The sequence below is a fragment of the Oryx dammah genome, unplaced genomic scaffold (assembly GCF_014754425.2).
Source record: "Oryx dammah isolate SB20612 unplaced genomic scaffold, SCBI_Odam_1.1 HiC_scaffold_12, whole genome shotgun sequence".
NCBI lineage: Eukaryota > Metazoa > Chordata > Mammalia > Artiodactyla > Bovidae > Oryx > Oryx dammah.
The window spans coordinates 61,218,175-61,245,484 of NW_024070196.1; the positions used below are offsets into that span (position 1 = coordinate 61,218,175).

The following is a 27,310-nucleotide window of genomic DNA, read 5'->3' on the forward strand; positions in this document are numbered from 1 at the left end:
AAACTTCAGCACCTACTGTGAGCCATATTTTTGCATATATCTTATTTAAACGTGCAAGCAGCCCGTGAACTTCCATGTGTCTGCCCAGGTGCCCACGGTGGGACTCAGGCCAGAGAGAGAGGGGTGCACACATGAGCAGAGGGGAGGAGAGTAGAGGAAGGCTGCCCTCTTCTCCTGGAGTAATGCAGACGTAGGGCGCCCTGGAAGTGTAAAGGACGTGGGAGGTCACTGTGAGGGCAAGATGCAGAAAAAGGCTAGGCAAAGATGCAGCCAACCTGGCTGTCCCCGGGGCTTCTGTGGGTGGGCGGGGCCAGATGAGTGGGCGGGGCCGGTATTGTCCGCTCCGCGGGGCATGCCGGGAGCCCCGCCCCCAACATGGCGCCTCACTGACAGTTGGCTGCCTAGCGGCAGAGGCGGATCCTGTTCCTCAGGGCGGCGGCAGCGGCGGTGGCAGCGGCGGTGGCGGCGGGGCCGGGGTCTCCGGGGCCAGGGGTGGGAGGATGGCAGCTCGGACCTCCTAGGGCGGAGCTGCACGGTCGAGGCGGCGAGTGAGGCGCTGCAGGCTGCGCGGCGGCTGCTGCCATGGACTGATGAACTCGGCGGCTCCTGCTCGCATCTCGCCGAGCCGAGCGGCTGCTCCTCACAGCCAACCCCTCAGCCGGGGCCATGGGCTCGTCGGCGGCCGCGGCGGCTGCGGCGGCTGCGGCCGCGGACTCGGCGCAGTGGCTCTCGGTGAAGGAGGAGACCATCTTCCTGCACGACGGGCTGATCCGGGTCACCGACCTGGCCGAGCTGCCCAGCGAGATCCTCGGGGCCCCGGAGGCCGCCGACACTGACCTAGAGGTGAGCGAGGCTGCCCCCTGGCCTCCGCCATCAGATTAGCCCTCCCGGCCCGCACCCCTAGGGTCGGGCCTTCCTTCCGCTTCACCCCGGACCCCGAGGGCCCCAGAGGGCTGCCCTGGCAGGTGTGTGTGTGGGTGGGCGCTGGGCAGGCAGGTGCGGGCCGCGCCGCTGGTCTGCAGACCACCCGGGGCCTCAGGCCCGCCGGGGATTTCATTTGTGGTTTCATTTTGAACATTCCGACTCCCAGCATTTTATTAGACCATCACCCGGCTCGGCCTTCACGCCCCAGAGGAGCCGCCGCCGCCTCCCGGGCCCTATCTCCCCTCCCCCACGGGCCCCTCGGACGCACTTCCAGGGCACACCCAGGCTGCTTAGCTTTGGGGTCTTTTTAATTTTAATGCTTTACATCTCCCGCCGTGTTGTTATACCCTAGTGCTGTGTGTGTGTGTGTGTGTGCGCGTGTGCGTGTGTGTGTTGTTTATTTTTCTCGGGAGAAGGTAGTGGCAGCTGCCAGTCGGTGATAGGCATTCCAGCAACTACTGTGTGTCGTGCCGGGGATTGGCACGGGGCCTTTGTCAGGGAAGCAAGCTGGCTGTGTGGACAGCGAAGGGGGATGCTGCGGCGGTCCTCAATGCGCTCTCCGCAAGGGTCATGAACGTTTTAGGCCGCACGGCCTTATCTGTGATCTCGGGGGTCAAGGAGAAGCCCAGGCTTAGAAGCCGTGGCAGGTGCAAAAGCAAATCTCAGCAGTTGTGCCGCTGGGTTTGGGGGCAGAAGGAAACCAAATATGCTGGATGGATGGGAACTTTGCACCGACTTCACTTGGTTCCCGTGTTTGCCCCGGGGTGGGAGCTCTGGCAAGATCGGTTGATCCAGGCACTGCTCCCTCCCCACCTCCACTTTGCGGGATGACATTTTGACGTGTAGGAAGCATCCGGTGGCACGAAATTCTTATTGTCGCAAGGAGGACTCTCAGGGGTAGGGCGTAGAGAGGCTGGCCTGTCTGTTGGCTATAAACGGAATGCGAGGAATCTTTTTGTGTTTTGCGGTTTTGCAGGCACTTTGGCTTTCAACACAACGAACATTTATAGAAACGGATTAAACCCCATTACTGTGTGTTTCTGGAAAGGGCAGTGACGGGATCCCGTTGGCTGAGACATTTGGATGTGTCTGAGATGGGAATACCGTCCTCTGTATTTTTGTGTCTGGATTCGAGGTTGAGGTTGCAGCATTTCCACTGTGAACTCCTAATGACTTATTTTACAGTCTAGCTACCAAAAAAAGGCATGTGCATATTGATAGGGAATTCCTAACATGGAATTAGAGGTTTATCATGTCTCATTTGGGCCTTTTCTATAAAAAGCAAGGTGTGTCTGAGTGTCTTATCTGCTTGAAAGCTCAAGGGGCATTATGTTATGATGGTGGAATCTTTGGATTTAATTGGCTCTCTTGTAGGTGAAATATGGAAAGCTCTTTGTTCCTCAAGACTAAGTTCACAGATCCAAAATTTTTATATGTATGTAGTTTATTTATTTTTAGGATTAAAAAGTGTAGGCTCCATTAAAAATACGTGAAGTTGGCTTTCCTAAGATGTTCACTGTATAAATGTACTGAGTATTTGCCAGGTATTTCCACAGAAGAATGATTTTAAAAGAAAGAACCTCTCTGGCCTGGAAGGTTTTTTTTAAACTCTTAAACATGTTTTTGTTGTCTGACCTCTCAGAAACCAATATGTGTATGGGTGATAAACATTTCTGACTATAGTCAGAACTTTTTTCATTTCTTTCCATGTGTGATACAGGCAACATAGTATCAGGAGAAGCAGCTAAGAATGTTTTGTTAGATTTGTGTTTTGTGTGGGTGTATTCACATTTATTTATTTAATAATAATAATGTTGATTAAGTATGTCATATGTGTCAAGCATTTATTAAATTCTCAAAGGGATCTTGGTTTTTTTAAAAAAGGATACTGGTAGCTAAATATTGTTACCTGTTTTAACAGTTGTAAATATTGTATCCGTGTACAGATGAGGCAAGTAAACTGCAGAGCAGGTATGCAATTTGCTCAGGATCACATAACTGGAAAAGAGAGCCTGACATTAATCAGCTCTATTTGGTCTCAAACATACCTGCTACTAATCATATATGAATGATGCTCAGGTTTGTAATTATTTTAAATTCAATAACTGGTTAAAGATAGGGTAATAAACAGATATCTTTATTTCCTTTCTGGTGACTTATTGTTTTTATTTTTGAGGAAGATTAGAGGTTCATTAACTTTTTAAAAACTAGCTTTTGGAGACTTCCCTGGCAGGCAGTGGCCAGAGCTCTGCACTCCTAATGTAGAGAACCCAGGTTCAATCCTTGGTCAGAGAACTAGCTCCCACATGCCTCAACTAAGACATGGAGCAGCTAGGTAAATACAAAACAAAACACCTAACTTTTGAAATGCTGCCACCCCTATGTAGGATATTCTTCCAGGCCACACCTTCTAATGGACACCTGGGTAAAATGACCGATTTTTACAGGATTTTATAGTTATATAGAATCATTCAATTTTGGATTAGAAAGATGAGATTCAAACTGAATTAAGTGATTATGATTGGCAACTTTCATAAGACTGCACTAGCTGTAACAGAGTCTCAGAATTTTAGGAGGAACCTTAGAGATATTTGTTTCTCTCATTTTATTGAAAAAAAAATTTTTAAACCAATCTCATTTTTAAAACTTATTTTTAATTGAAGGATAGTTGCTTTACAGAATTTTGTTGTTTTCTGTCAAACACCAATCTCATTTTTTAAAAACGTTATGTATTTTGGACATACCGTGTGGCTTGTGGGATCCTAGTTCTCTGACCAGGGATTGAACCAAGGCCTCTCAGCAGTGAGAACACAGAGCCCTACATCGCACAGGCAGGGAATTTCCTTCCCCTCATTTTAGAGAGAAGTTATCTGAGATAAGAAAAGGTTTTGGCTGGGAGTAAGCTAGTCTCTGATGCCGGGAAAGATTGAGGGCAGAAGGAGAGGAGGGCATCAGAGGATGAGATGGCTGGATAGCATCACAGATGCAATGGACATGCACTTGGGCAAACTTTAGGAGATGGTGAGGGACAGGGAGGTCTGGCGTGCTGCAGTCTAGGGGGTCGCAAAGATTCGGATACTACTGGGCGACTGAACAACAACAACATAGCTAGTTATGGCAAGGCAAATGACTAGACTCTGGCTTTCCTGTCTTTAAATTCCAGTGTTCTTTTCATCTGTAAGTGTAGCTTAAAGTTAAATGTCAATCTGAAAAAAGAACCCATCCTGAAAAGTAGATCAGCATTAACTTAGCATTTTAATTTAAGCAGTAGCAGGGCATTTGAATTAAAAAAATTTTTCTTCCCTGTGAATTCTAAACAGAAGGGTTTTTTTGTTGTTGTTGGTTTGTTTATTTTTCAGTAAATAGTGTTTAATCAAATTCATTCAAGTGTTTGTGGAATTCAGAGGTAAGCTGAGCCTACTGTTGTGAGGTGAGCATAGCAGGGGGTAGATAAAATCCTTGTTCTTAAAAAAGCTTTTATTTTAGTGGGGGATATAGACAATAACAAATATTGTTAAACGTAAGACGTGTATACATTATGTCAAATGATAAGTGCTATGGAGAAAAGTGTAGCTGGGTAAGACGGATGGAGGGTAATGGGGATAATGGGGATAGGGGGAGGGCTCTATTTTACATGCAGTGGGCAAGAGAGGAAAGCCTGGGATGGCATTTGAGACCTGAAAGAAGTGAGAGTGTCAGTTTAGTTCAGTTGTTCAGTCATGTCCGGCTCTTTGCAGCCCCATGGACTGCAGCATGGCAAGCTTCCCTCTCCATCAACTCCCGGAGCTTGCTCAATCGAGTCGGTGATTCCATCCAATCATCTCATCCTCTGTCATTCCCTTCTCCTCCTGCCTTCAAACTTTCCCCACATCAGGGTCTTTGCTAAGAAGTCAGTTCTTCACATCAGGTGGCCAAAGTTTTGGAGCTTCAGCTTCAGCATCAGTCCTTCCAGTGAATATTCAGGGTTGATTTCCTTTAGGATTGACTGGTTTGTTCTTGCTGTCCAAGGGACTCTCAAGAGGCTTCCCCAACACCACAGTTCAAAAGTATTAATTCTTCAGAGCTTAGCTTTCTTTATGGTCCAACTCTCAACATCCATTTATGACTACTGGAAAAACCATAGCTTTGACCAGATGGACCTTTGTCAGCAAAGTAATGTCTCTGCTTTTTAATATGCTCTCTAGGTTGGTCATAGATTTTCTTCCAAGGAGCAAGCGTCTTTTAATTTCATGGCTGCAGTCACCATCTGCAGTGATTTTGGTGCCCAAGATAATAAAATCTGTCACAGTTTCCATTGTTTCCCCACTATTTGCCATGAAGTGAGGGGGCCAGATGCCATGATCTTCGTTTTTTAAATGTTGAGTTTTAAGCCAGCTTTTTCACTGTCCTCTTTCACGTTCATCAAGAGGCTCTTTAGTTCCTCTTCCCTTTCTGCCATAAGGGTGGTATCATCTATATATCTGGGGTTATTGATATTTCTCCCGGCATTCTTGATTCCAGCTTGTGCTTCATCCAGCCTAGCATTTCACATGATGTACTTTGCATATAAGTTAAATAAACAGGGTGACAATATACAGTCTTGATGTACTCCTTTCCCAATTTGAAACCAGTCTGTTCCATGTCCGGTTCTAACTGTTGCTTCTTGACCTGCATACAAATTTCTGAGGAGGCCAGTAAGGTGGTCTGATATTCCCATCTCTTGAAGAATTTTCCACAGTTTGTTGTGATCCACACAGTCAAAGGCTTTGGCGTAGTGAGAGTGTACCATATAGCTAATAGAGGAAGCGCATCCCAGACAGAGAACAGCAAGAGTCAAGTCACTGAGAGGGAAGCAGCGTTAGCATCCTTAGTGTGGATCTCTGAGCCCAGGAAGCAACGGGGGAGAGGAGAATGAATGATTGGATGGAGGTGGGAGCTGCAGATCAAGTAGGGCCTGGTAGATAGGAACTCTGAATTTTCTCTGAGTGAATTAAAGATGCAGAGTGAAGCTCTTTCTTGGCCTCTGAAATAGCTGTTGTTTAGTCACTAAGTCCTGTCCAACTCTTTTGGGACCCCGTGGACTGTAGCCTGCCGGGCTTGTCTGTCTGTGGGATTTCCCAGCAAGAGTACTGGCCTGGGGTGCCATTCCCTCCTCCAGGGGATCTTCCCAACCCAGGGATCAAACTCACGTCTCCTGCACTGGCAGGTGAATTCTTTACCACGGAGCCACCAGGGAAGCCCCTGAAAATAGCCATCTGTATTTCATTTTATGTTGTTGGCAAAAAGTGAAAGCATGCAGAAGTTATTTTTAAGTGTTGAAATAAATATAAATTTAAGAGAAATAAAAAAGCAATAGCTCAAAAATGACAACTCAAATATTACTGAACTCAAAATATTTTGCATTACATTTCATAGTACATTAGTCCTTCTAAACGAAAGGAAATTTACAAGGAAAAAGCATCAGTTCTGATTCATTTCGACCCCATGGACTGTAGCCTACCAGGGTTCTCCATTCATGGAATTCTCCAGGCAAGGGTACTGGAGGGGGTTGCCTTTTCCTTCTCCAGGGGATCTTCCCAACCCAGGGATCGAACCCGAGTCTCAGTTTCTTTGTGGGAGTTCCAAAAGATTTCAGCCTCCTGTCACATTTTACTTTACAAACTCCAAGTGGGGACAAGCGGCATACATATGGGTGTTGGTAGAGATACTAACTGACTTGCTCAAGGTAGCCAAGATATTTTTTACTCTGTATAATTTTGAACCCAAGCATTTTGCTTAGTGTTTCTCATTTTTCATTGTGTTTGTTTATTAGGACCCCTTTCTTCATCGCCAACCCAACCCCCAACACCATTCAAAGACTTCAACATGTATGTTCAGGGCAGCTTTATTTGTGATTGCCAAAAACTGGAAATAATAAAAACATCCATCAACAAGTGAATAGGTAAACAGATGTGGTATACCCATATAATGGAATACTGCTCAGCAATAAAAATGAATGAGCTGTTGATACTGACAACATGGATTTATGCTGAGTGGAAGAACCCAGTCTTACAAGAGTGCACACTGTAAGATGTATATGACATTCTAGGAAATGTAAACTAATCTGTAGTTACAGAAAGCAGATCAGTGGTTGCCTGGGGATGGAGACAGGCAGGAAGGGTTGGGAGAAAGGATTACAAAGGTCCATGAGGAGATTTTTGGGCTGATAGTAATGTTCCCTATTTTGATTGTGATGATTTCATGTTGTATGTGTACATATGTCAAAACTCTTCAAATTGTACACTTTAAATTTGTGTAGTTTATTGTATGCCAGTTATACTTCAATAAAACAAAACCCATGGAAGTCCAGAATACTTTTTTGATATTATTTAGGAAGTGAAAACGGAGAAGGCAATGGCAACCCACTCCAGTACTCTCTTGCCTGGAAAATCCCATGGACGGAGAAGCCTGGTAAGCTGCAGTCCATGGGGTTGCTAAGAGTCGGCCACGACTGAGCGACTTTACTTTCCCTTTTCACTTTCATGCATTGGAGAAGGAGGAAATGGCAACCCACTCCAGTGTTCTTGCCTGGAGAATCCCAGGGATGGGGGAGCCTAGTGGGCTGCTGTCTGTGGGGTCACACAGAGTCGGACACGACTGAAGCAACGCAGCAACAGCAGCAGGAAGCAAAAAAGACTAAATAGCTCTTTGATTTGGTTTTGTCCTGTCATATAAGGGAAGGAACATTTTGGGCTTGGAGGTGGTCACCTGAAATAGACAAGGCTTTGAATACTTATATTACACTCAAGTAAAATCTTTGAGATGATATTTAAATTCATAAATGTTGATCTATTCTCCTAGGAGGATACTACCACCTGTTTATCCTTTGGTCAGAAATCTTTGGAAAGTGTTTATGTACTTTTAGAGAAATTCAAATTCTAGATTTGGAAGAGTTAATGAGTAAATGAATAAACTACCTTTGTTCACCAAGAATTAATTATCAGGTATTTAATGAGCACTGGAATAAGAGTCACTGAATTTTGGTACAGTTCTTTCAGTTCAGCAAATGTCTCAGAAGTTCTCAGGTGAAAGAATATAAAAAGGAATGTTTACACGTGTATAACTCAGTCACTTTGTGGTACAGCAGAAATTAGTACAACATTGTAAATCAGCTATACTTGAATTAAAAAAAACATTCTCAGGCCTGGCTGGCTAGCTACAAAGTTAGGATGAAGTACCTGAAGACCTTGGGAGGTAGTATTGCCTAGAGGTTAAAATCAGATTCAGAGAGTCAGACTGGGATTGAAATTCCAGCTCTGCACTCTTACTAGCTGCGTGACCTTGGGCAAGTTCAGTTACCTTTGCTCATCCCTGATTTCTTCCACTGCAACATCTCTGTCACCATCGTCACCGCCTCTGCCACCAGGAGGACGACAGTGTCAGCATATTGCAGGCCAGGCTCTGTGCTAAGCACTTCCCACCCACTATCTCATTTAATCCTCACTGAGACTTTATGAGGTTGGTATTATTGTCATTTATTTTACAAATAAGGAAGCCATAGCACAGAAATGAAGTCACTTGAGGAAGGTCATACAGTTACTAGTAATGTTGAGGCTGAAATAGATCTGTCTGATTCCAGCCCAGGGTCGAGGCTTGAAAACCATTGTTAGACTGCCTAGTCATCTGTACTAGGGAGATAATAATAGGGCTAATGTAAGGATTAAATAAGGGTGGATGTGATTATGTACTTACAGTGTATACATTCTCTTTGGAAGGTGCTATGCTGCTGAAGTTATTTTATGTATATTAAATTAACTGCCTATTGTATATGAAAGCAAAACTATCCCATCAACATTTTTTTTTCCTAGTAGTGAATAGTGGGTATAGTGCTTTTTTGGTGTGTTTATGATCCCTTTGGAATATTCTTTCTTCCCAGTTTGTTTGGAATCTGGCTGGCAGATGAGATAATAGTCTTCATTCATTGTATGCCCAGGCTTTTGCTAAATAAATCAGTTCTGATTATTATCTGTCTTCTTGGCTTCCATATTGGCTATCACAAAATACCACCAGGGCTGCTGGGTGAATTGTCATGCACCTGTTCTTTCCTAAGTCTGGTGAGGTGCCTGTGGTGATCACTATAAAGGGACTGTCAGTTCCTGCATATACTCCATGCTCTCTCTCCCCTTTGCCCCTCTTTCTGGATTGTTTTTACAATGGTGGTGGTGGGGTGAACATAAGGAGTGTAGTCTGCTTTGCAAGATGTTTAGTCAGTGGTTGTAGACAAATGTAAATAACAGCAGGTGATCAACTATGGGACGAATGCATAATTACTTCGAAAGGAGAGAAACCTGCAGAAATTGTATAACTATTACTTTTATCCTGCATTTTTAACATTTTTATGTGTTCATTATATTTTTAAAAACGAGCACATGAATACATTCTTATAAAAAATGCAGGGGAAACTGAAGTTCCTTTTGACTACCATCACTAATCCTGTCTTCATCTACTCCCCAGCTCAGTTAAGACAATGATAATTTTTTAATATACTTTTCAAGACCATTGTTGAATGTGTATGTTTGTGTGTGTGTATACATGACACTTTTTATTATTTTTCTTTTTTGCATGAAAGATTTGATGCTAGACATATCTTTGTATAACTCACTTCTTAAAAAAAAAACAACTCAATGTTTTGGTTTTCTGTGTCTCCATATATATAGATCTACCACATTTTTTAAAGTGCTGCACAAGACTCCAGAAATACCATAGTTTTTTTAGCAGTTCCTCTGTTGACGGGTGTGTTAGTTTCCTGTTGCTATGCTAACACGTTATTACAAACTTAGTGGCTTAAAACAATACAAACTTACCTATTACATTTCTGGAGATCAGAAGTCCTAAATGAGTCACCTTGAGTTAAAGTCAGGTGTTGACAGATCTGCTTCCTTTTAGAGGTTCTATGGGAGGATGCATTCCCTGGCCTTTTTCACTGTTTCTAGTGGGCGCCTGTATTCCTTGGCTTGTGGCTTCTTCGTCGAAACTTGAAAGCACATCACCCTTGTCTCTGATCTGTCATCCTGCCTTCTGCTCTGACTGACTCCTTCCCTTTTACAAGGTCCCTTGTGATCACATTTAGAGCCCACCCAGATAATTCAGAGTAATTTCCCCATCTCGGGGTCCTGATTTAGTCCCATCTGCGAAGTCCCTTTTGCCCTCTAAGGTCACATTCACCAGTTTGAGGGATTAGGGTGTGGACATCTTGAGGGCAGTTCATTACTTGGCTTCCCACAATGAGTATTTTTTGTTTGTTTGAATTCAGTTTTTCTCTCTTTAAAACAGTCCTTCAGGGACTTCCCTGGTGGTCTAGTGGCTAAAACTCCACACTCCCAGTTTAGGGGATCTGGGTTCGGTCCCTGGTCAGGGAACTAAATCCCATATGCTGATCCTGAGTGCTGTGACTGAGACATGGTGCAGCCAAGTAAATATGTAAACAAACATGCGGAAATGATCCTTCAGCGGACATCCTTGTATGCCTGTTTGTGCACATGTGGGAGTATTTCTCTAGAGCAGTTTCTGAGAAGTAGAATTGCTGAGTCACAGGTGACCATTTTAAATTAGAATAGATACTGCCAAGTTGCTCTCCAGAGTGGCTATCCCAGTTCTTGCACCCAAAGAACAGGGCTTCTGATAGGCCTCTTTTCCTCACACCCTTGTAGAACATATGGATTTGCTTAAATTTATCATTTGCTTAAGCCAGTGGCTTTTGCTCCCAAAGATGAGTCCAATAGGTGTAACTGGGTACCTGCACATGCGTGCCAAATCCTAGTCAGCTGAAAGAAGCCCGAGTTTTCTGTGAGGTTGCCTAGCTGTTATCACTTCACTTCAGAGAACTTCTCTGGTGGCTTGATTGCCTTCAGCTCCTGGCATGTACTCATGTTAGTCAGTAATCCAGTGAATACAGACTCTGTCCATATATGGGCAGGCGAGAGCACCAGCTGTGTATTCTGGTGGTCTAGGGATGCTGCCAGAGGCCAGCAGAGGCAAGGAGCTGCCCACCCTGGGGGGAGATGCAGTGGCCTCCAGTGAGTGCAGAGGGCGTAGTAGCTGTTAGGCAGACTGTCTGGACTCAGATTGTCTTAAATTTTTCTCTCGTACATGCCAATATAAGGAGTAATTCTCTTTTTTTAACCTGTATGGAAAATAATTGATAGTAAGTTCATTATATTTTTATGCTATCAAAACTTTTGATTATAAAGAAGTAATACATGGATGTCATAGAAATTGAAGGGAGTTCTAAAGGTATAAGAGAGAAAAGAAATATCCTTTGATTGCACTATCCAGAAATAGCCATATTAACTCTTTTTAGTAGTTTCTTCTTAAATTCACATTTATATATATTATTGTAAATCCAAAAAATTTTTAATGTTTGGAGTGTAATTTTCTTTTCTTTTCTTTTTTTTTTGAGTGTTATCGACAAAATTTGGTAAATTGCTAATTTGTGGTAACTTAAAAGTATGTTTCAATCAACTATACTTCAATAAGAAATAAAATTAAAAAAGGAAAAGCAGCAACAACAACAAAGTGTGTTTCTGCAACCCATTGTTATTAGCAGTTATAATTGAAGGAGATTTTTATTTAATATAGTGCTATATGATTCCTCTCCCAGTAATGTTGAATATTTGTGTGGAGCTTTGAGTTTATGAAGTGCTATTAAAGCACAGTTGTAGAATAATTAATTAATGTTCCATGATGGGACACTTTCAAGTGGACACACTTGAATCCCTGGTGTTTCTACTGAAACCTGCAGTTGACTGAATTATTAGTTCAGAGCACAGTGTGTAGCAATTTTAGATTAACAATAAAGAGATATGGTATTTGCAGGCTATTTTATGCAAATTGTAGGTTTAGCAACCCTAATAACTACAGATTCATGGTTCAAGTGGTGGTTTTATACCAACAAAATATCGATATGAACTTTCAACTTGTATTGTAATGGACCTTTTCTGGGTTTTCTATATTTTCTTTGAGCTCTGTAGTTTGCATGACTGATTTCAAATGAACGAAGTCTAATATAAAAGGTATAGCTATTTATAGGACAGATTAGAAAATCTGGACCTCCTGTCTTTAGATATATTTGCTTTTCTTACTTGTGAGATAAATCATTAAGAATGTTAAAGGAGAATCTGTGTCAGCATATTTTTATCAAAACAATGGCCTCTAATAGAGTAATTACCTTTTTTAGTTCTTGATATGAATTCTTTCCTGATTATCCAGTGGTGGTGTGGCTGAAAGACAACTACTGGTTTATTTAATCTGAAAAGGAGCAAAATATGTGGTAGAAAGGTAAATATACATTTGGGGAACTTTGAAGGAAGTTTTTTTTGTCTTTTTTTTAATGAGCTTATAATAAAAGTTTGCTTTCCCTCAGGGGAAAGGGATTCCGAACCTGAATAGAATTCAATGGGGGAGGGGGGAGTCCCATGAACTTGTATGGGGAAAATTATATCTTTATTTACTCATACCTTTAGCTAGAACTCAGCATTTCCTTCTTTTTTAAATTTAATTTTTAATTGGAGGATAATTGCTCTACAATGTTGTGTTGGTTTTTGCCGTACAACAACGTGAACAGTCATAACTATATATATACATATATATGTGTATATATATATTGCCTTCCTCTAAAGCCTCCCTCCCACCCACTTCCCCAGCATTTCCTTCGGTTATGAATGGAGTCAACAAACCCTAGTATTGGCAGTACCTGTGACCTTGTAAGCGGTTGTTGTTTAGTCACTCAGTCGTGTCCGACTCTGTGACCCCGCCAGGCTCCTCTGTCCATGGAATTCTCCAGGCAAGAATACTGGAGTGGGTTACCATTTTCTTCTCCAGGGGACCTTCCCAATCCAGGGATCAAACCTGAGTCTCCTGCACTGGCAGGCAGATTCTTTACCACTGAGCCGCCAAGGAAGTCCATAGAAATCATGAATATTTCCAAATCATATTGCTGTTACGGTTGTTGAACATATCTTGAAGTATTGTTTATGCTTGCCTCACCACCAGTTGGAAATTATGACAAGTGTTAGATCTTGTTATTCCAATGTATGAACTAATAATGAAGTTTCTGATATCACAGGTTTGTTTCTTAAAGTATTTTGGTAACTGTATTTTAGTATACTGTAATTGGTTTTTTATAATTCCATTTGTTTTGTTTTATGCATTTAAAAATGTTACCTGAGAAGGGTTATTGGCATCACCAAACATGTGAGGGTTAAAAGCCATCCAGAGATAGACTGTCTTTCTGCCAGCATCTCTCCCTTTTTGGTCACAGTTTATTGAAGACCAGCACAGTTTGCAATTGTTTGAAATAAAAGTGACCACATGTTGGAAAATCCTTAATGTTTTCTGTGGTTTCAAATGTTAATCTCCTAGTTTTTTCCATTACCTGCTAATTGTAAGCTTTTAGCTATAATAATTTTCCTGGGTGATCTGATTTTTGCCCATTTGCTAAATATGGTACCATTAAAAAAGGAAACTTTTTTAAAAAAGAAAATTGAATACTTGCTAAAAAATGACAAGCAGTTCTTTTGAAATAGAACAATTTTTTGTTAACCAAATATTTTGGGTTTTTTCCCCCTTATGTGGGGAGAATGTTGATCAACAGAAACTATGGAAATAAAAATTAATCAACATACTTTATATTGGTATCTTATACTGCTAATAATGAACCATTTTAAACAAATGGCCTCAACCAGTAACTATTGGTATCCCAGGAGAACATTATTTTTTTAAGCTTAAAAATCATTTATTTTCATCTCTGTAGAGTACAGTTATGTGATTGTGGTTTCTTTTATGGTTCAAAGTGTTATTTTATGCTTGTATTGTCAAAGTTTAGCAGTTTTACTTAAATAACCTCCAGAACTATGCTGTCCGGGAGGGACATGTGGCTACTACCCACATGTGGTTATTGAGCACTGCAAATGTGGCTAGTCAGAGTGAAGTGTGTTGCAGGTGTAAAAAACACATCAGATTTTGAAGATTCATCCAAAAAAGTTGTAAAATATCTCCCTTTGCTGTTGTTTAGTTGCTAAGTTGTGTCTGTCTCTTTGCAACCCCAGTCACCGTAGCCCACCAGGGTCTGTCCATGGGATTTCCCAGGCAAGAATACTGGAGTGGGTTGCTATTTCCTTCTCCAGGGGATCTTCCCAACCCAGGGATCGTACCTGTGTCTCTTGGATTGGCAGGCAGATTCTTTACAGCTAAGCCACCAGGGAAGCCCAAAATATCTCCCTAATAACATCTAAATGGATTAAACGTAGAAATGATAGTATTTTGGATTCAATAAATATATTATTTAAATTAAAATATACTAAATTCATTTCATCAATTTCTTTTTACCTTCTTAAATGTGGCTGCTGGCAAAATATTAAATTCCATATGTGTTCCACCTATTGGACAGTGCTTCTGTATACATAGGTCAGCCAACTATGGCCCCCATGGCCATATCCAGCTGTCATTATAAATAAAGTTTAATTGGAACATACCCAGTCCATTCTCTATGTAGTATCTGCCTTCGTGCTACAAGGAAGAATTGAGTGTTTGTGACAGAGACCTTATGGCCAGCAAGCTTTCCGGGGCCTTCCATACATAATATTTTCATTTCATCCTTTCAGTGGCTTCATGAGACAGTAGAGGAGATATTTATTATTTTAGGAAAAAAGACTAAGAGAAGTGAAATGATTTGTCCAAGGTAATATAATTAGTTCGGAGAAGGCAATGACACCCTACTCCAGTACTCTTGCCTGGAAAATCCCATGGACGGAGGAGCCTGGTAGACCGCAGTCCATGGGGTTGCTAAGAGTCGGACACGACTGAGCGACTTCCCTTTCACTTTTCACTTTCATGCACTGGAGAAGGAAATGGCAACCCACTCCAGTGTTCTTGCCTGGAAAATCCCAGGGACAGAGGAGCCTGGTAGGAGACCGTCTATGGGGTCGCACAGAGTCTGACACGACTGAAGTGACTTAGCAGCAGCAGGACTCTGTTTCATTTCTTGAGCGATTTTCCACTATAACTCTGCTTTAGGTAGCCCTTGATCCTAATAACCTATTATCTCTGAGACAGGAGTTAATGGCAGCTATTTTAAATAATAACTACATAGCACAGCTTACACAGGCTGCCAGAGTAATCTTCCTAAAGCACAGTTATGTTACCTCCTTGCTCAAATCTTCAGCAGCTTCCCATTTCCTACAAAATAAAATAATAATTCAACATATCTATGTCTTGGCTCCATCTAGCTTTCCAGTCTTGTATCATTAATACTTGCCCTGCCTTCCCCCATATTTTATAAATTGACCACATTTACTCCTACAGTCTTGGGTCATGTGGTTCCATTGCCCTGGGGTACCCCATCTTCACCTTTGACACCCTACTCTTTATCCTTCAAGGGGCAGATCAAGTGCTACTCGTCCATGAAATTTTCATGATGCCTATGGTTAGAGGTAGTCACACGCTCTTCTGTATCTCTGTAGCACTGCTTTATGTAAAAGTTATCTTACTATAAGCTCTTTGAGAACAGCCATTTCATATTGTACATCAAGTACCTACTAATATAGCAGCCGCTCCAAAAGTGGATATTGATTGAACTGAATTTTAAAAAGTGCATTTGAAATGTGTGAAAAAGTGTGATTTAATGAAGGTGGCTCAGTTGTAAAGACTCTGCCTGCAATGTAGGAGACCACCTGCAATGCAGGAGACCTAGGTTCAGTCCTGGAGTCAGGAAGATCCCCTGGAGAAGGAAATGGCAACCCATTCCAGTACTATTGCCTGGGAAATCCCATGGAGAGAGGAGCCTGGTGGGCCATAGTCCATGGGGTTGCCCGAGTTGGACACAATTTAGCAACAAAACCACTACCACCATCACGAGTTGAGGACACAGGTAAGGAAAAATTCATTAATAGAGAATAAGATAAGAATAGGTAGTTATTTTTGATGAACTGAAGTAATAGTTCAGGTGAGACTTAAGGAATTTTAATTGTGGTTGTGCTTTGCATTTTAGATAAGAAGATTGAACACATTCCAGCAGTTGTAATACATGTTGGTAATGCTGGAATATGGATAATATGATGGTTAACATCTTTCATTTTGTGTAGAGTACAATGCAGTTTTTCATAGGAATAATGCATTCGCAAGAGGTTTCTGAATCTCTTCCCTGCTATCAGCTTCCCTGATATCCCTGATAGCTCAGTTGGTAAAGAATCCACCTGCAGTGCAGGAGATCCCAGCTTGATTCCTGGGTCAGGAAGATCCCCTGGAGAAGGGAAAGGCTACCCACTCCAGTATTTTGGGGCTTCCTTTGTGGCTCAACTGGTAAAGAATCCACCTGCAATGCGGGAGACCTGGGTTCAATCTCTGGGTTGGGAAGATCCCCTGGAAAACGGAAAGGCTACCCACTCCAGTATTCTGGCCTGGAGAATTCCATGGACTGTATAGTCCATGGGGTTGCCAAGAGTTGAACATGCTGAGCGACTTTCACTTCACAAGAGATATCTGAAAACAGCTAGATTAAAGGGAGTTAATAATACCTTGCTTTGCTCATAATTCTAAAACTCTTAATGAATTTGAATGAATTTTTATTTAACTTAGTTGTTCTGTGGTTAGGTAGTGAACTTGAGCATTATTGTGTTTATTTTGAACATTTCCACATAGAGGCTTTTTTTGTTTATTTTTCAGGCTTTTCATTCAACTATGACCATTTATCAGCTTTTATTGAGTGGCAGTGGTGCCTTGATGACTGAACTGTCACAAAAGTTATCTTACAGGATTTAGTTTCTAGTTAGCATAATAAGGCTACTAATCATACTTTATTTAAAATATTATAAAATGCTTACAATATTTAAAAAATTAAAATATTATAATTTTAGAAAACTTGCAAGATATAAAAAAAAGTGTAAGGAAGAAAATAATATTGCCCTAGAGATGAGATTAATTTATAATTTCATGTGTTTCCCTTCAGAATTTTTTCTGTGCATGTACACTTCAGAGATATTTTAAGAAATCAGGTTCATTTTATATGCATTTTGTATCTTGCTTTTGTCACTTAACATTGATGTTACTTGGGGGGCATTTCTCTAAAACTTTCGGTATTGTTGAGAATATAATTTTTAATACCTGCATAGATACTACAGTCTGCATGGTATTTCATTATATGGATATTCAGTGATTTATGTACCCATTCCTCAATTGTTGGATATTTAGCCAATTCTGTTGAAAAAGTTTTTTAAATTAGGGAAATGATTTTTATAAATAGTGAGATTCTTCTGTTTTAAGTATGCTTCAACACAGATATATGACCATCTACATTTATTTACCATAAGTCAGAATGAGAGGCTTCAGAACTATACTGTAACTGTATCAATTAATAGGATTGTTTCCTTGTGTGTTTTTATATGCATAGTCAGGTTCATGTTTTTGATTATGTAATATATAAATTTACATGTGAAGTCTGTGACTTCATGAGGTGCTTTATTAAAAATTTTAGGAAAGCAACGCATGTTTTAAAATTATTAGGGTTCAAAAGGGAGTTTGGAGAAGGCAATGGCACCCCACTCCAGTACTCTTGCCTGGAAAATCCCATGGACGGAGGAGCCTGGTAGGCTGCAGTCCCGGGGGTCACTAAGAGTTGGACACGACTGAGCGATTTCACTTTCACTTTTCACTTTCATGCATTGGAGAAGGAAATGGCAACCCACTCCAGTGTTCTTGCCTGGAGAATCCAGGGACGGCGGAGCCTGGCGGGCTGCCATCTATGGGATTGCACAGAGTTGGACACGACTGAAGTGACTTAGCCAAAAGGGAGTCCAGGGGAAAGTCTCCTTCCTAGCCTCTCTTCCCTGGCAGGAGCCAGTGGTGCCCACAGAGATATTTAATACACATACAAGCCGGTGCCTAGCAGATTCCCTGGGACTTCCGCTCCCACTAGGCTCCCCTGTTTTCTTTCACTCCCCTGCAGCCACCTGGGCCTCCTGGTGTTCCTCGAAGTCAGGCTGGTGGGTCCCTTCTTCAGAACCTTTGCTCTTCCCTCTGGATGAAATTAGCTTCTACAAGGCAGCAATCCACAAAGGAGATAGAGGTGGTGCTTTTGAGAATATTAGAGTATGAAAAACATAGAAAACTTAAACATATTAGAAAACCAAGATAGCCATATTACCAAGGGCAGCTTTAGCTCTGATAGCAGACCAGTGGGAAAAACTTTGAAACAACTTAAACAATGAATCTTTCAAACAGATACAAACAACCAAATGTGTAACACAGTTCTAGAGAGCAGAGATAGAAACCCCTGCTTTGAGGGCCATGCATGGCAAAGGAGACAGAGGATTTCCTGTTCAGAGGTTCCCTGGTTGCAGGACTGTGTGGTAATGCCACATAATTGGGACATATAGCGTTACCCAGAACTAGAACAGTTCTCCCAAATTCTGGTCTACAGATTCATCTTCCTCTAAGTATTTCTGTTTGGTGCTAAAATGTCTCCCTGCCTGCTACTGGAGTCAGACAGGCACCTACATGATAAGCAACTATATATCTTGCGCAGGACTGGTTTTTAAATGTGTATAAAGTACTGTGTTGTATGGCTCTTGCCTGTTGTTTTTAGAAGGCACGTTAATATATGGGGCTATGCAGAATACGGTACCCTCTGGGATTTAAAGAATGGTGGTATACTGAGTCAGTGACAAATCTGGGACTTCTAAATATAGGAGTCTTCAGGGGATGTGAAGACACAAAAGTTGAGCCCAGTGGTTAAGCCAATAGACTTTGGCGTTAACCCACACATCTAGCCAACATTCTGTCACCTGTCCAAACTTCCATTTCTTGGTTATATTTTAAGCTTATTTTTTCATGACTTAGATTTAATTTTTACAATGTCCAATTTTTAGGGACTAATTTGTAGGAGAGTTGCACTCCGCCCCTACCCCGTCTGAATTCTCCCAGATAAAAGCTGTTGTGGTTGGTGTTTATCCTTACTCAGCTGCATCTCACTGTCAGTATCTGCCTCCCAGTAAATTCTTATTCCTTTTTTCTGAGCTTACTCTTCCCCCCTGTTTATTGCCTTTCCTCTTTTTTTTTTTAATGAATTTATTTTGATTGGAGGGTAATTACTTTACATATTGTGGTGGTTTTTGTTATACATCGACATGAATCAGCCACGGGTGCACGTCGTGTGTCCCCCCATCCTGAACCCCCTTCCTACTTCCCTCCCCACTCCATCCCTCTGGGCTGTTCCAGAGCTCCAGCTTTGAGTGCCCTGCTTTATTGCCTTTCCTCGTCTAGTCACTCCATTGCTGCGACAGAATTGGCTGTCTTTAGGCAGTGAGGGTTTTATTTGCTGGTCATGTCACATCTTCAGCATTCAGAATCATAGGATGTGTGGGGCTGAAGAGGATCTTGAGATCATTTAATCTAGCTTTTTTTTTCAGAAGACACTGAGTTCCTTTAGCCTGTTGTGATCATTACTAAGAGTTTGGAGACTTTTGAAAATTACTTTGAAAAATTAAACGGTTGCATATTTAAATGTGGGCCACATAACACGAACTGTTACCTGTAACAACATGTAACAACAAGGTAAGTACAGAAACTGAGAGTCAGCATTCAGAAACTTCATAGCAGATTGCTAGACTAGTTTTATATCTGTAACAATAACATTTGGGACTTGCATTTTGTGCCTTTTTTCACTTTTTGTTCACTTTTTGTTACAAAACTTTCGTCCTACATTGTGCGCCTGTGCTCAGTCATGTCCGACCCTTTGGGACCCTTTAGGACCCTCTGGACTGTGGCCCACCAGGCTCCTCTGTCCTTGGGACTTTTCAGGCAAAAATACTGGAGTAGGTTGCCATTTCTTTCTCTAGAGGATCTTTCTGACCCAGGGATCACCCAAGATAGTTTGAGAAGCAACTGATATAGAATTATCTAACATAATGTTTGGCATACAGTAGGCTCTCAAAGGAAATGGCAACCCACTCCAGTGTTCTTGCCTGGAGAATCCCAGGGACTGGGGAGCCTGGTGGGCTGCCGTCTCTGGGGTCACACAGAGTCGGACACGACTGAAGTGACTTAGCAGCAGCAGCAGCAGCAGCAGCAGGCTCTCAAAAAACCAAATGCTTCCTTGTTTTGTAAAAGTTTGCATTTATTTTGTGTAAGGATGCTAGAGATCTGAGTAGTAGATAAATGAAACATTACTTTATAGAAATGAGGTGATTAAAGTTGACATTGCTTGTTTTCAAATACAAGTAACTCGGGTTTTTTTTCCTATTTAAATTTAGCCTGTGCTTTGAAGAGAGATTTATACAGGGTAGAACTGTAATACATAATTGCACTGATTCTTGGAGTTCCTTTATAATGTTTAATGTGCTACTAAACCCTCAGCTCAGCAAGGTTGAAGGAACTTAAACTTTTTGGTAGCAAGCCATATCCATAAATATTTGAATATGTCACGGCAGTATACATATATTATCTTCTTGGATAAAAGGAGAAGATCTAGTGAGAAGCACTGGGGCTTTTGTCAGTTTTCTCACGTCATTCAGCTTTTGGAAAGTACACAGTTGTAATATTATTTGGCATTCCCATTTTGAAGCAATTGAATGCCACATATGATAGCCTTTATATTTATTTTTAGCAATCCTTGACTATATTTTGAAATTAGTCTTGTCCTGATTTTTTAATTGAATTAAATTGTAGTTGAGCTTATAGTAAGTATAGAGTATCAGAGGTTGTTAGCTTACCCTGGTTTACAAGTTTGAGGGACATTTTTCATATTACTGAAGATCTTGAAATTGCCACTCCCTATTTAAGGATAAAGAAAGGTCAATGACTAAGTCAGGTGATTCTCCTCAGATGTCACCCCTTTAAAAATTCTGTTTATAACCAAGAATCCTTAGAAATGAATCCCTTGGGTTTATGAGATTTCATTTTGGCAAATTGAAAAAGTTATTTGAATGTTGAGAAACCTTAAAGGATTGCTCTTTTCATGGCAGTACCATCTACCTCCATGTAATACCATATACATAACGTAATAGGATAAATCTTTGTCCGTAAAATGAAGTGGAATGACACATTAAAAAAATCCTATTGGGAACATTCTTAATCTTATGCTTATTTAAATGTTAGAATAAATATTTGCTCTGTAGGGCAGATCAAATATGTTTGTTTTGAGTTTCAATTTTATTTCGACAAGGCTCAAATTTTCTTTTTTTTTTTAATTTATTTTAAAAAATTTCTTGACTGTGCCATGCAGCACGTGGGATGTTAGTTCTCCTACCAGGGGTTGAACCCACACCCCCTGTACTGGAAACATGGAGTCTTAACACTGGACCACCAAGGGAGTCCCCTGGTTACATCTTTTTTTTTTTTTAATTTATTTTTTGTTTTTAAACATTGAAGTGTAGTTGACATGCAGTATTTTATATAGGTGTATGATGTAGTGATTCACAATTTTTAAAGGTTATAGTCTATTTATACTTATAAAATATTGGTTATATTCCCCATACTGTATAATATATTCTTATAGCTTAATTTATACATAATACTTAGCACCTATTAATCCCCTGTTGCCCCTTTCCACTTCCCACTCCCCAGTGGGAACCAGTTTGTTCTCTATGTCTGTGAGTCTGCTTCTGTTTTGTTCTCGTCATTAGTTTGTTTTATTTTTTTTAGATTACGTGTATAGGTGATACCATACAGAATTTTCTTTCTCTGTCTGGCTTATTTCATCCTCCAAGTCCATCCATGTTGTGCAAATGGCAAAACTTCACTCTTTTAAAAGATCAAATTATTAATATCCATGGTGTCTGAGCTGAGCTAGGATTTGAAGTAACCAGCATATACCATGCTTGAGAGTATTTTTGAAGTGATGACTTAGAACGATTTGAGATTTGAAGTGTCACTCCCTGGTTTTACTAGGAGCATTTGAATAACCATCCAGGTTTTCCTCTCTTTCTGTGTCTTTTAGGAGTCAGGCTAAAGAACTTCAGGAAAAAAACCCACCATTACTAATCCTGTTGAGCACATGTTACATTTTGGTACGTCTGGCTGATGAGGTGAAGATTACTTCACATTTTAAAAGTTACAGTTCTGTAATGTCACTAAGAAGCAGGTAGATCCTAGGAGGACAGGAAATGAACGTTCTTTCACCCTAACTTTTCAAAATTTAGAATTTATTTTGGGATTTTGCTTTGATGCATGAGAGGATCTGGTTGTAGTTTTTTTTTTTTAAATAACTCAATTTATCTCTGTTAGCAGTCGTGTTGAAATTCAAGGAAAAGCTATGTGTTGGAAAATATGAAAGAGAAGAAACTGGAACTCTTGTAGTGGTATAATATGTTCTATGACAGAGCTGGAAAACACTAAATAGTCTCTAAGTGGGTTAATAATTGGAGAGTCTTTTCTCCCAGATTGTTGTTTACTTTGCTTCATGTCTGACTCTTTTGTGGCCCATAGGCTGTTACTCATGCTTCCATGGTGTCTCAGATGGTAAAGAATCTGCCTGCAATGCAAGAGACCTGGGTTCAGTACTTGGGTCAGAATGATCCCCTGGAGGAGAGGATTGCAACCCACTCTAGTATTATTGCCTGGGAAATAGAGAAGCCTGGCGGGTTACAGTCTATGGGGTTGCAAAGAGTTGGACACAACTGAGCAACTAACACACACAGAGAGACCGTTACCCACCAGGCTCCTTCAGTTTTAGGATTATCCCAGCAAGAATACTGGAGTGAGTTGCCATTTTCTTCTCCACGGAATCTTCCCGACCAAGGGATCAAACCCACATCTCCTACACTGGCAGGTGGACTTTACCACTGAATCACCAAGGAAGCCCATTCTCCCACATACTGTGTTTAGATTTTAAGGAAATAGTCCAGGTTTGGAATTAATGGAAATTAATGGAAATTTCATTAGCTTATAATGGTTCCTAGTAAGAAACCCTCACCTGTTATTAAGTTGTTCCTTGACTGTAACAAAACCACACGCTGGTCCTGAGAACTGCAAAGCTGTCAAGATAATATTGCTAGAGAGAACGCCTTGGAGATCCAGTGGTCAGGACTCCACACTCACTCTGCTGAGTGCCTGGGTTCAATCCCACAAACCACGTGTCACAGCCAAAAACAAAAATATAATCTTGCTAGAGAGGTCAGCATTGTTTTAACCTGGTTAATGGTGGCTGCTGGTTAGGGGGCTGCCCAGTCTGATTCATACGAAATCCTTGCTGACTTCATCCTTGTCACCAACGTTTGTTAACCTGAAAACGAGTATGCTTCCAGCTGTTTGGCGCCTGACTTGTTGGAATCCTGGTGTTTTCCTCATTGTAGACAAGGTTTCCTCACTGCCCTGCCCCAGTTTCTGCTCTTCAGTTTTTGAGGATCAGAATTATGCTCTCTGTGGTTAAAACTCAGATTGACAGTTAAAAAAAATTTTCCCTTTGCTTCCTGTATTTTCAAGTGCCTAAATAAAGCAGAGAAAAAACTGTGTTTGTGACAAGGTGTTACTCCATGGCCATATCCCTATGGGGCCTTGGTATTTTAGTACAGAAGATCTGAGTGAGGTTCTGCAGTGGGCTGGGTTGTGCCCTTCCCTGCTTATTGTCACTCTTCATCCCAACCTCCTTTTTATTTCCCTTAGAAGTTTTTTTTTTTTTTAATAGCTGTGAGGGAGGCTAGGTGATGCTAATGTTTTACTGACTTTTCAAGACAACTTCTCTAGCTTGCTTTTATATCTGAGTGATTACAGCTTGTTTTTCCCTGTCTGGGATTTGAAATGTTAGTAAAATAGATAGGAAACCTTTTACTGAGAAATCTTCAGCTTCCCTGTCCTTATAGGGTTATCCTGATGGTCACTTCCTTCTCAGTTTCTGAAATAAATTCACCCGCAATCCAGTTTATCTAAAAATGAGCCTTCAAACTTAACATTAATGTTACTTTTTTATAGAAGTATAAAAGATGAGTTCTAGTCAGAAAGTACTTTGTGTGTTTTTTATATTATAGCCCAAGTTTTTTTTAAACCTCCAAAAGAGAAATGGGAGTTTCAGTCTTCTAAGAAGGCAAGGAAAAATCCCAGTCTTTTGATAAACCAATTTGATATCATAAACTAGAGAAATAGAGGTTTATTCTTTCAAAAAAGCTCTACTTCTAAAGGATTCCCTTAAGATTAAACAAAGCTTTTAGACCAGAATAAGGAAAACAGAGGTCTTACATAAAGAAACATCAAGGTTCGTGAAGAAATAAACACACAGAAAAAGACTGTCTGGAGCAAATAGAAACTAGGAGGCCTTAAAGCTTGGCTGGAAGGGACAGCATAGCTCCCTGGCTTCTTACTGTCTTTGATTACTTTAGATTCTTATTTATCAAATTGTGCTCTTGGATATTACTTTGGCTAGTAGATTATGTTTCTCTAGCAAGGAATCATCAAAGGATTTTGGGGCCTTACTATTTGAGTTCAAGATGTTAAATGTTCTTGGGGCTTCCCTGGTGGCTCAGTGGTAAAGAATCCACCTGCCAGTGTGGGAGACCTGAGTTCAGTCCCTGACCTGGGAAGATCCCACATGCTGCAGAGCATCTAAACCCACGCGCCACACTGCTGAGCCTGTGCTCTAGAGCCTGGGAGCTGCCACTACTGAGCCTACGTGTGGCAACTGCTGAAGGCCATGTGCCCTAAAGTCCATGTTCAACAACAAGAAAAACTACCACAATGAGAAGCCTGCACACTGCAACTAGACCGCCACTCACCATAACTAGAGAAAAAGCCTGCGCAGCAACGAAGACCCAGCACAGCCAAAAATAAATAAACAAAAATTTTAAATGTTCTCAAAGAGTGCATTTGTCTCCTCTTTCTTAGGTCATAACTCATTCTGTTCAGATTTCACAGCATAATCCAAAAAGCTTAGGAACTTTCTATTTCTTATAATTAAAGTGAATCTGAATGAATTTTGTTTTGAGAATTTTATAAACCTACCTTGAGGTAATGGGGAAAACATGGAGGTTCTTGCTTCAAATCATAGTTTGGCAGCTCAGAGATGATAGATGATCCTTACCATTTCCTCTTGTCCTTTCATCAGTTTCTCATTGTTATCCTGTCTTATTTATTTGAATATACACAGGTAAATAGTAGAAAGAAATCAAGAAGTGAAAGACCAGCTTGGATATAGCCTTGTCATAAGGTATAGTTTCTGTGTATATAGAAACTATGTATTTCTATACTATCAGAAATAATCCCCAAAATGACATCCTCCCCAACTTCACAAAGTAAAATCTACCCTCAAAAACTTATTTACAAGCTTTCCCTTTTTTATATAATCTACTATTCAGTAAACTAAGATCATGGCATCTGGTTCCATCACTTCATGGGAAATAGATGGGTAAACAGTGGAAACAGTGTCAGACTTTATTTTTTGGGGCTCCAAAATCACTGTAGATGGGGACTGCAGCCATGAAATTAAAAGACACTTACTCCTTGGAAGAAAAGTTATGACCAACCTAGATAGCATATTCAAAAGCAGAGACATAATTTTGCCAACAAAGGTCCGTCTAGTCAAGGCTATGGTTTTTCCAGTAGTCATGTATGGATGTGAGAGTTGGACTGTGAAGAAAGCTGAACGCCAAAGAATTGATGCTTTTGAACTGTGGTGTTGGAGAAGACTCTTGAGAGTCCCTTGGACTGCAAGGAGATCCAACCAGTGCATCCTAAAGGAGATCAGCCCTGGGTGTTCTTTGGAAGGAATGATGCTGAAGCTGAAACTCCAGTACTTTGGCCACCTCATGCGAAGAGTTGACTCATTGGAAAAGACCTTGATGCTGGTGGGGATTGGGGGCAGGAGGAGAAGGGGACGACATAGGATGAGATGGCTGGATGGCATCACCGACTTGATGGATGTGAGTGTGAGTGAATTCTGGAAGTTGGTGATGGACAGGGAGGCCTGGTGTGCTGCAATTCATGGGGTCACAAAGAATCAGACACGACTGAGCGACTGAACTGAACTGAATATTCAGTGATGGTATTTCATCTAACATAGGTTTCCGTTGGATGTTTCTGATTTATCCTTAGGCTTTTCCATTGGCCTGTTGGCCTCCTAATCTTAGGCTAGCAAGGGTTGTACCTAGTGATCTTATTTTGGGGTTTTCTTTCTTTTTTCCATGTTTTTACTTTTAAGGGACCTCAAGTAGCCAAAACTAAACAGATGCCTTATGTTTATTGATGATTTTATTGTTTCTAAGTCATATGGAAACCATGACATATTTTAAATTTCCTGATGTATTTTAAGAGCCAGGCATTCTGTAAAATAAAAAACAAAAACCTTAATCAGAAATTTCCCAATTTCCCTATAACTGCATGTACATTTGTGAATGAGAGCCACTCAGCCTACTTATTATCCACAGTATGGTATGTTTGCTGAATATTTGTTAGATTGAACGAGAGCACCAATATATGAGAGAGAATGGGCGTATTAAAACAGGTTTAGTCACATTTCTGAGCGGTTGCTAGATAGGAATCATTCTGTTTTTGTCTTAAAGACTAGGAACCTGAGGAACAGAAAGATTAGTGACTGTCATAACTGGGTTAGACTTTTTGCCTCTTAACACACTAAGTGTGTTTTCTCTGTTAAGCTGTGTTACAAAGTCAGCATGCACGGCTGGTCTTGGTAATGAAATCCAGTGCGTTGGCCCAATTTAAGTCAGGCTACGTAGCATACAAATAGGTAAAAATATTCTCTTATGATCTCTCATGATTTATCTGTAGCTTTAACGGGAAAAAACCAACTAAACATGCTAAATTTAAAACTTTCATTTTTACCCCTTTCTCTAGAAATGTCTGTTTATTAAAGCATGAGATTTATATCTATCTCTCCATTTGTCTCTATGGGTAGCTGATGGATCTAGAACTCTTCAGAGTTGTCTATTTTGGAGTACCTGCTTAAATTGTCATCTTTCTTAAACCTCCCACCTGTTTTGTTTTTTATTTTTTACCATTAAAAGATTCTGTAAGTTGGTTACCTAGAGGAGACCTCCATGGTGTTGTGAGCCATATTCTGAGATAGCAGAAGGAGGGCCAGCTGTATGTCCTTATCTGTGTCCTGACAGACACCGTAAATGAACTCCACCCTGGTATATTTGGTGAGAGGTGATAGTGTGTCCTAGTTGATGATGACTTCTGGTCCCTCCCTACACTGGGGACCTCTGTCCTCATAGGAAGTTTGATTTACTTTGGAAGCAAAGAGATTTGAATTCTTTGTGAACACTAATGAAGTGAGGCAGATAGGCTGGGCAAGGGCTGGTTACTTGATGTGTCTACACAGAAAGCTGGGTTCAGATCATTTAGATCTGCAAGGTGTAGAAAATAACCCCAAAGTATAGAAAATAATCCCCAAAGTGAACTGATGGCTATAACGGGAAATGAGGTGGCT

At 40.9% G+C, this 27,310-nt stretch overlaps 1 protein-coding gene across 6 annotated transcripts in view; it reads left to right on the forward strand.

The window, feature by feature from the left end:
- The first annotated feature begins 477 nt into the window (after positions 1-477).
- The window catches only part of HECTD4 (HECT domain E3 ubiquitin protein ligase 4), a 168,215-nt gene continuing 141,382 nt past the window's right edge, over positions 478-27,310 (forward strand). For 5 of the 6 annotated variants that reach the window (XM_040250847.1, XM_040250848.1, XM_040250849.1 and 2 more), the window contains exon 1: positions 478-843. In XM_040250847.1, the coding sequence (XP_040106781.1) occupies positions 667-843 (177 nt within the window). In that variant the 5' untranslated portion in view covers positions 478-666. The remainder of the gene's footprint in view (positions 844-27,310) is intronic. The other variant, XM_040250851.1, reaches the window with a different exon arrangement.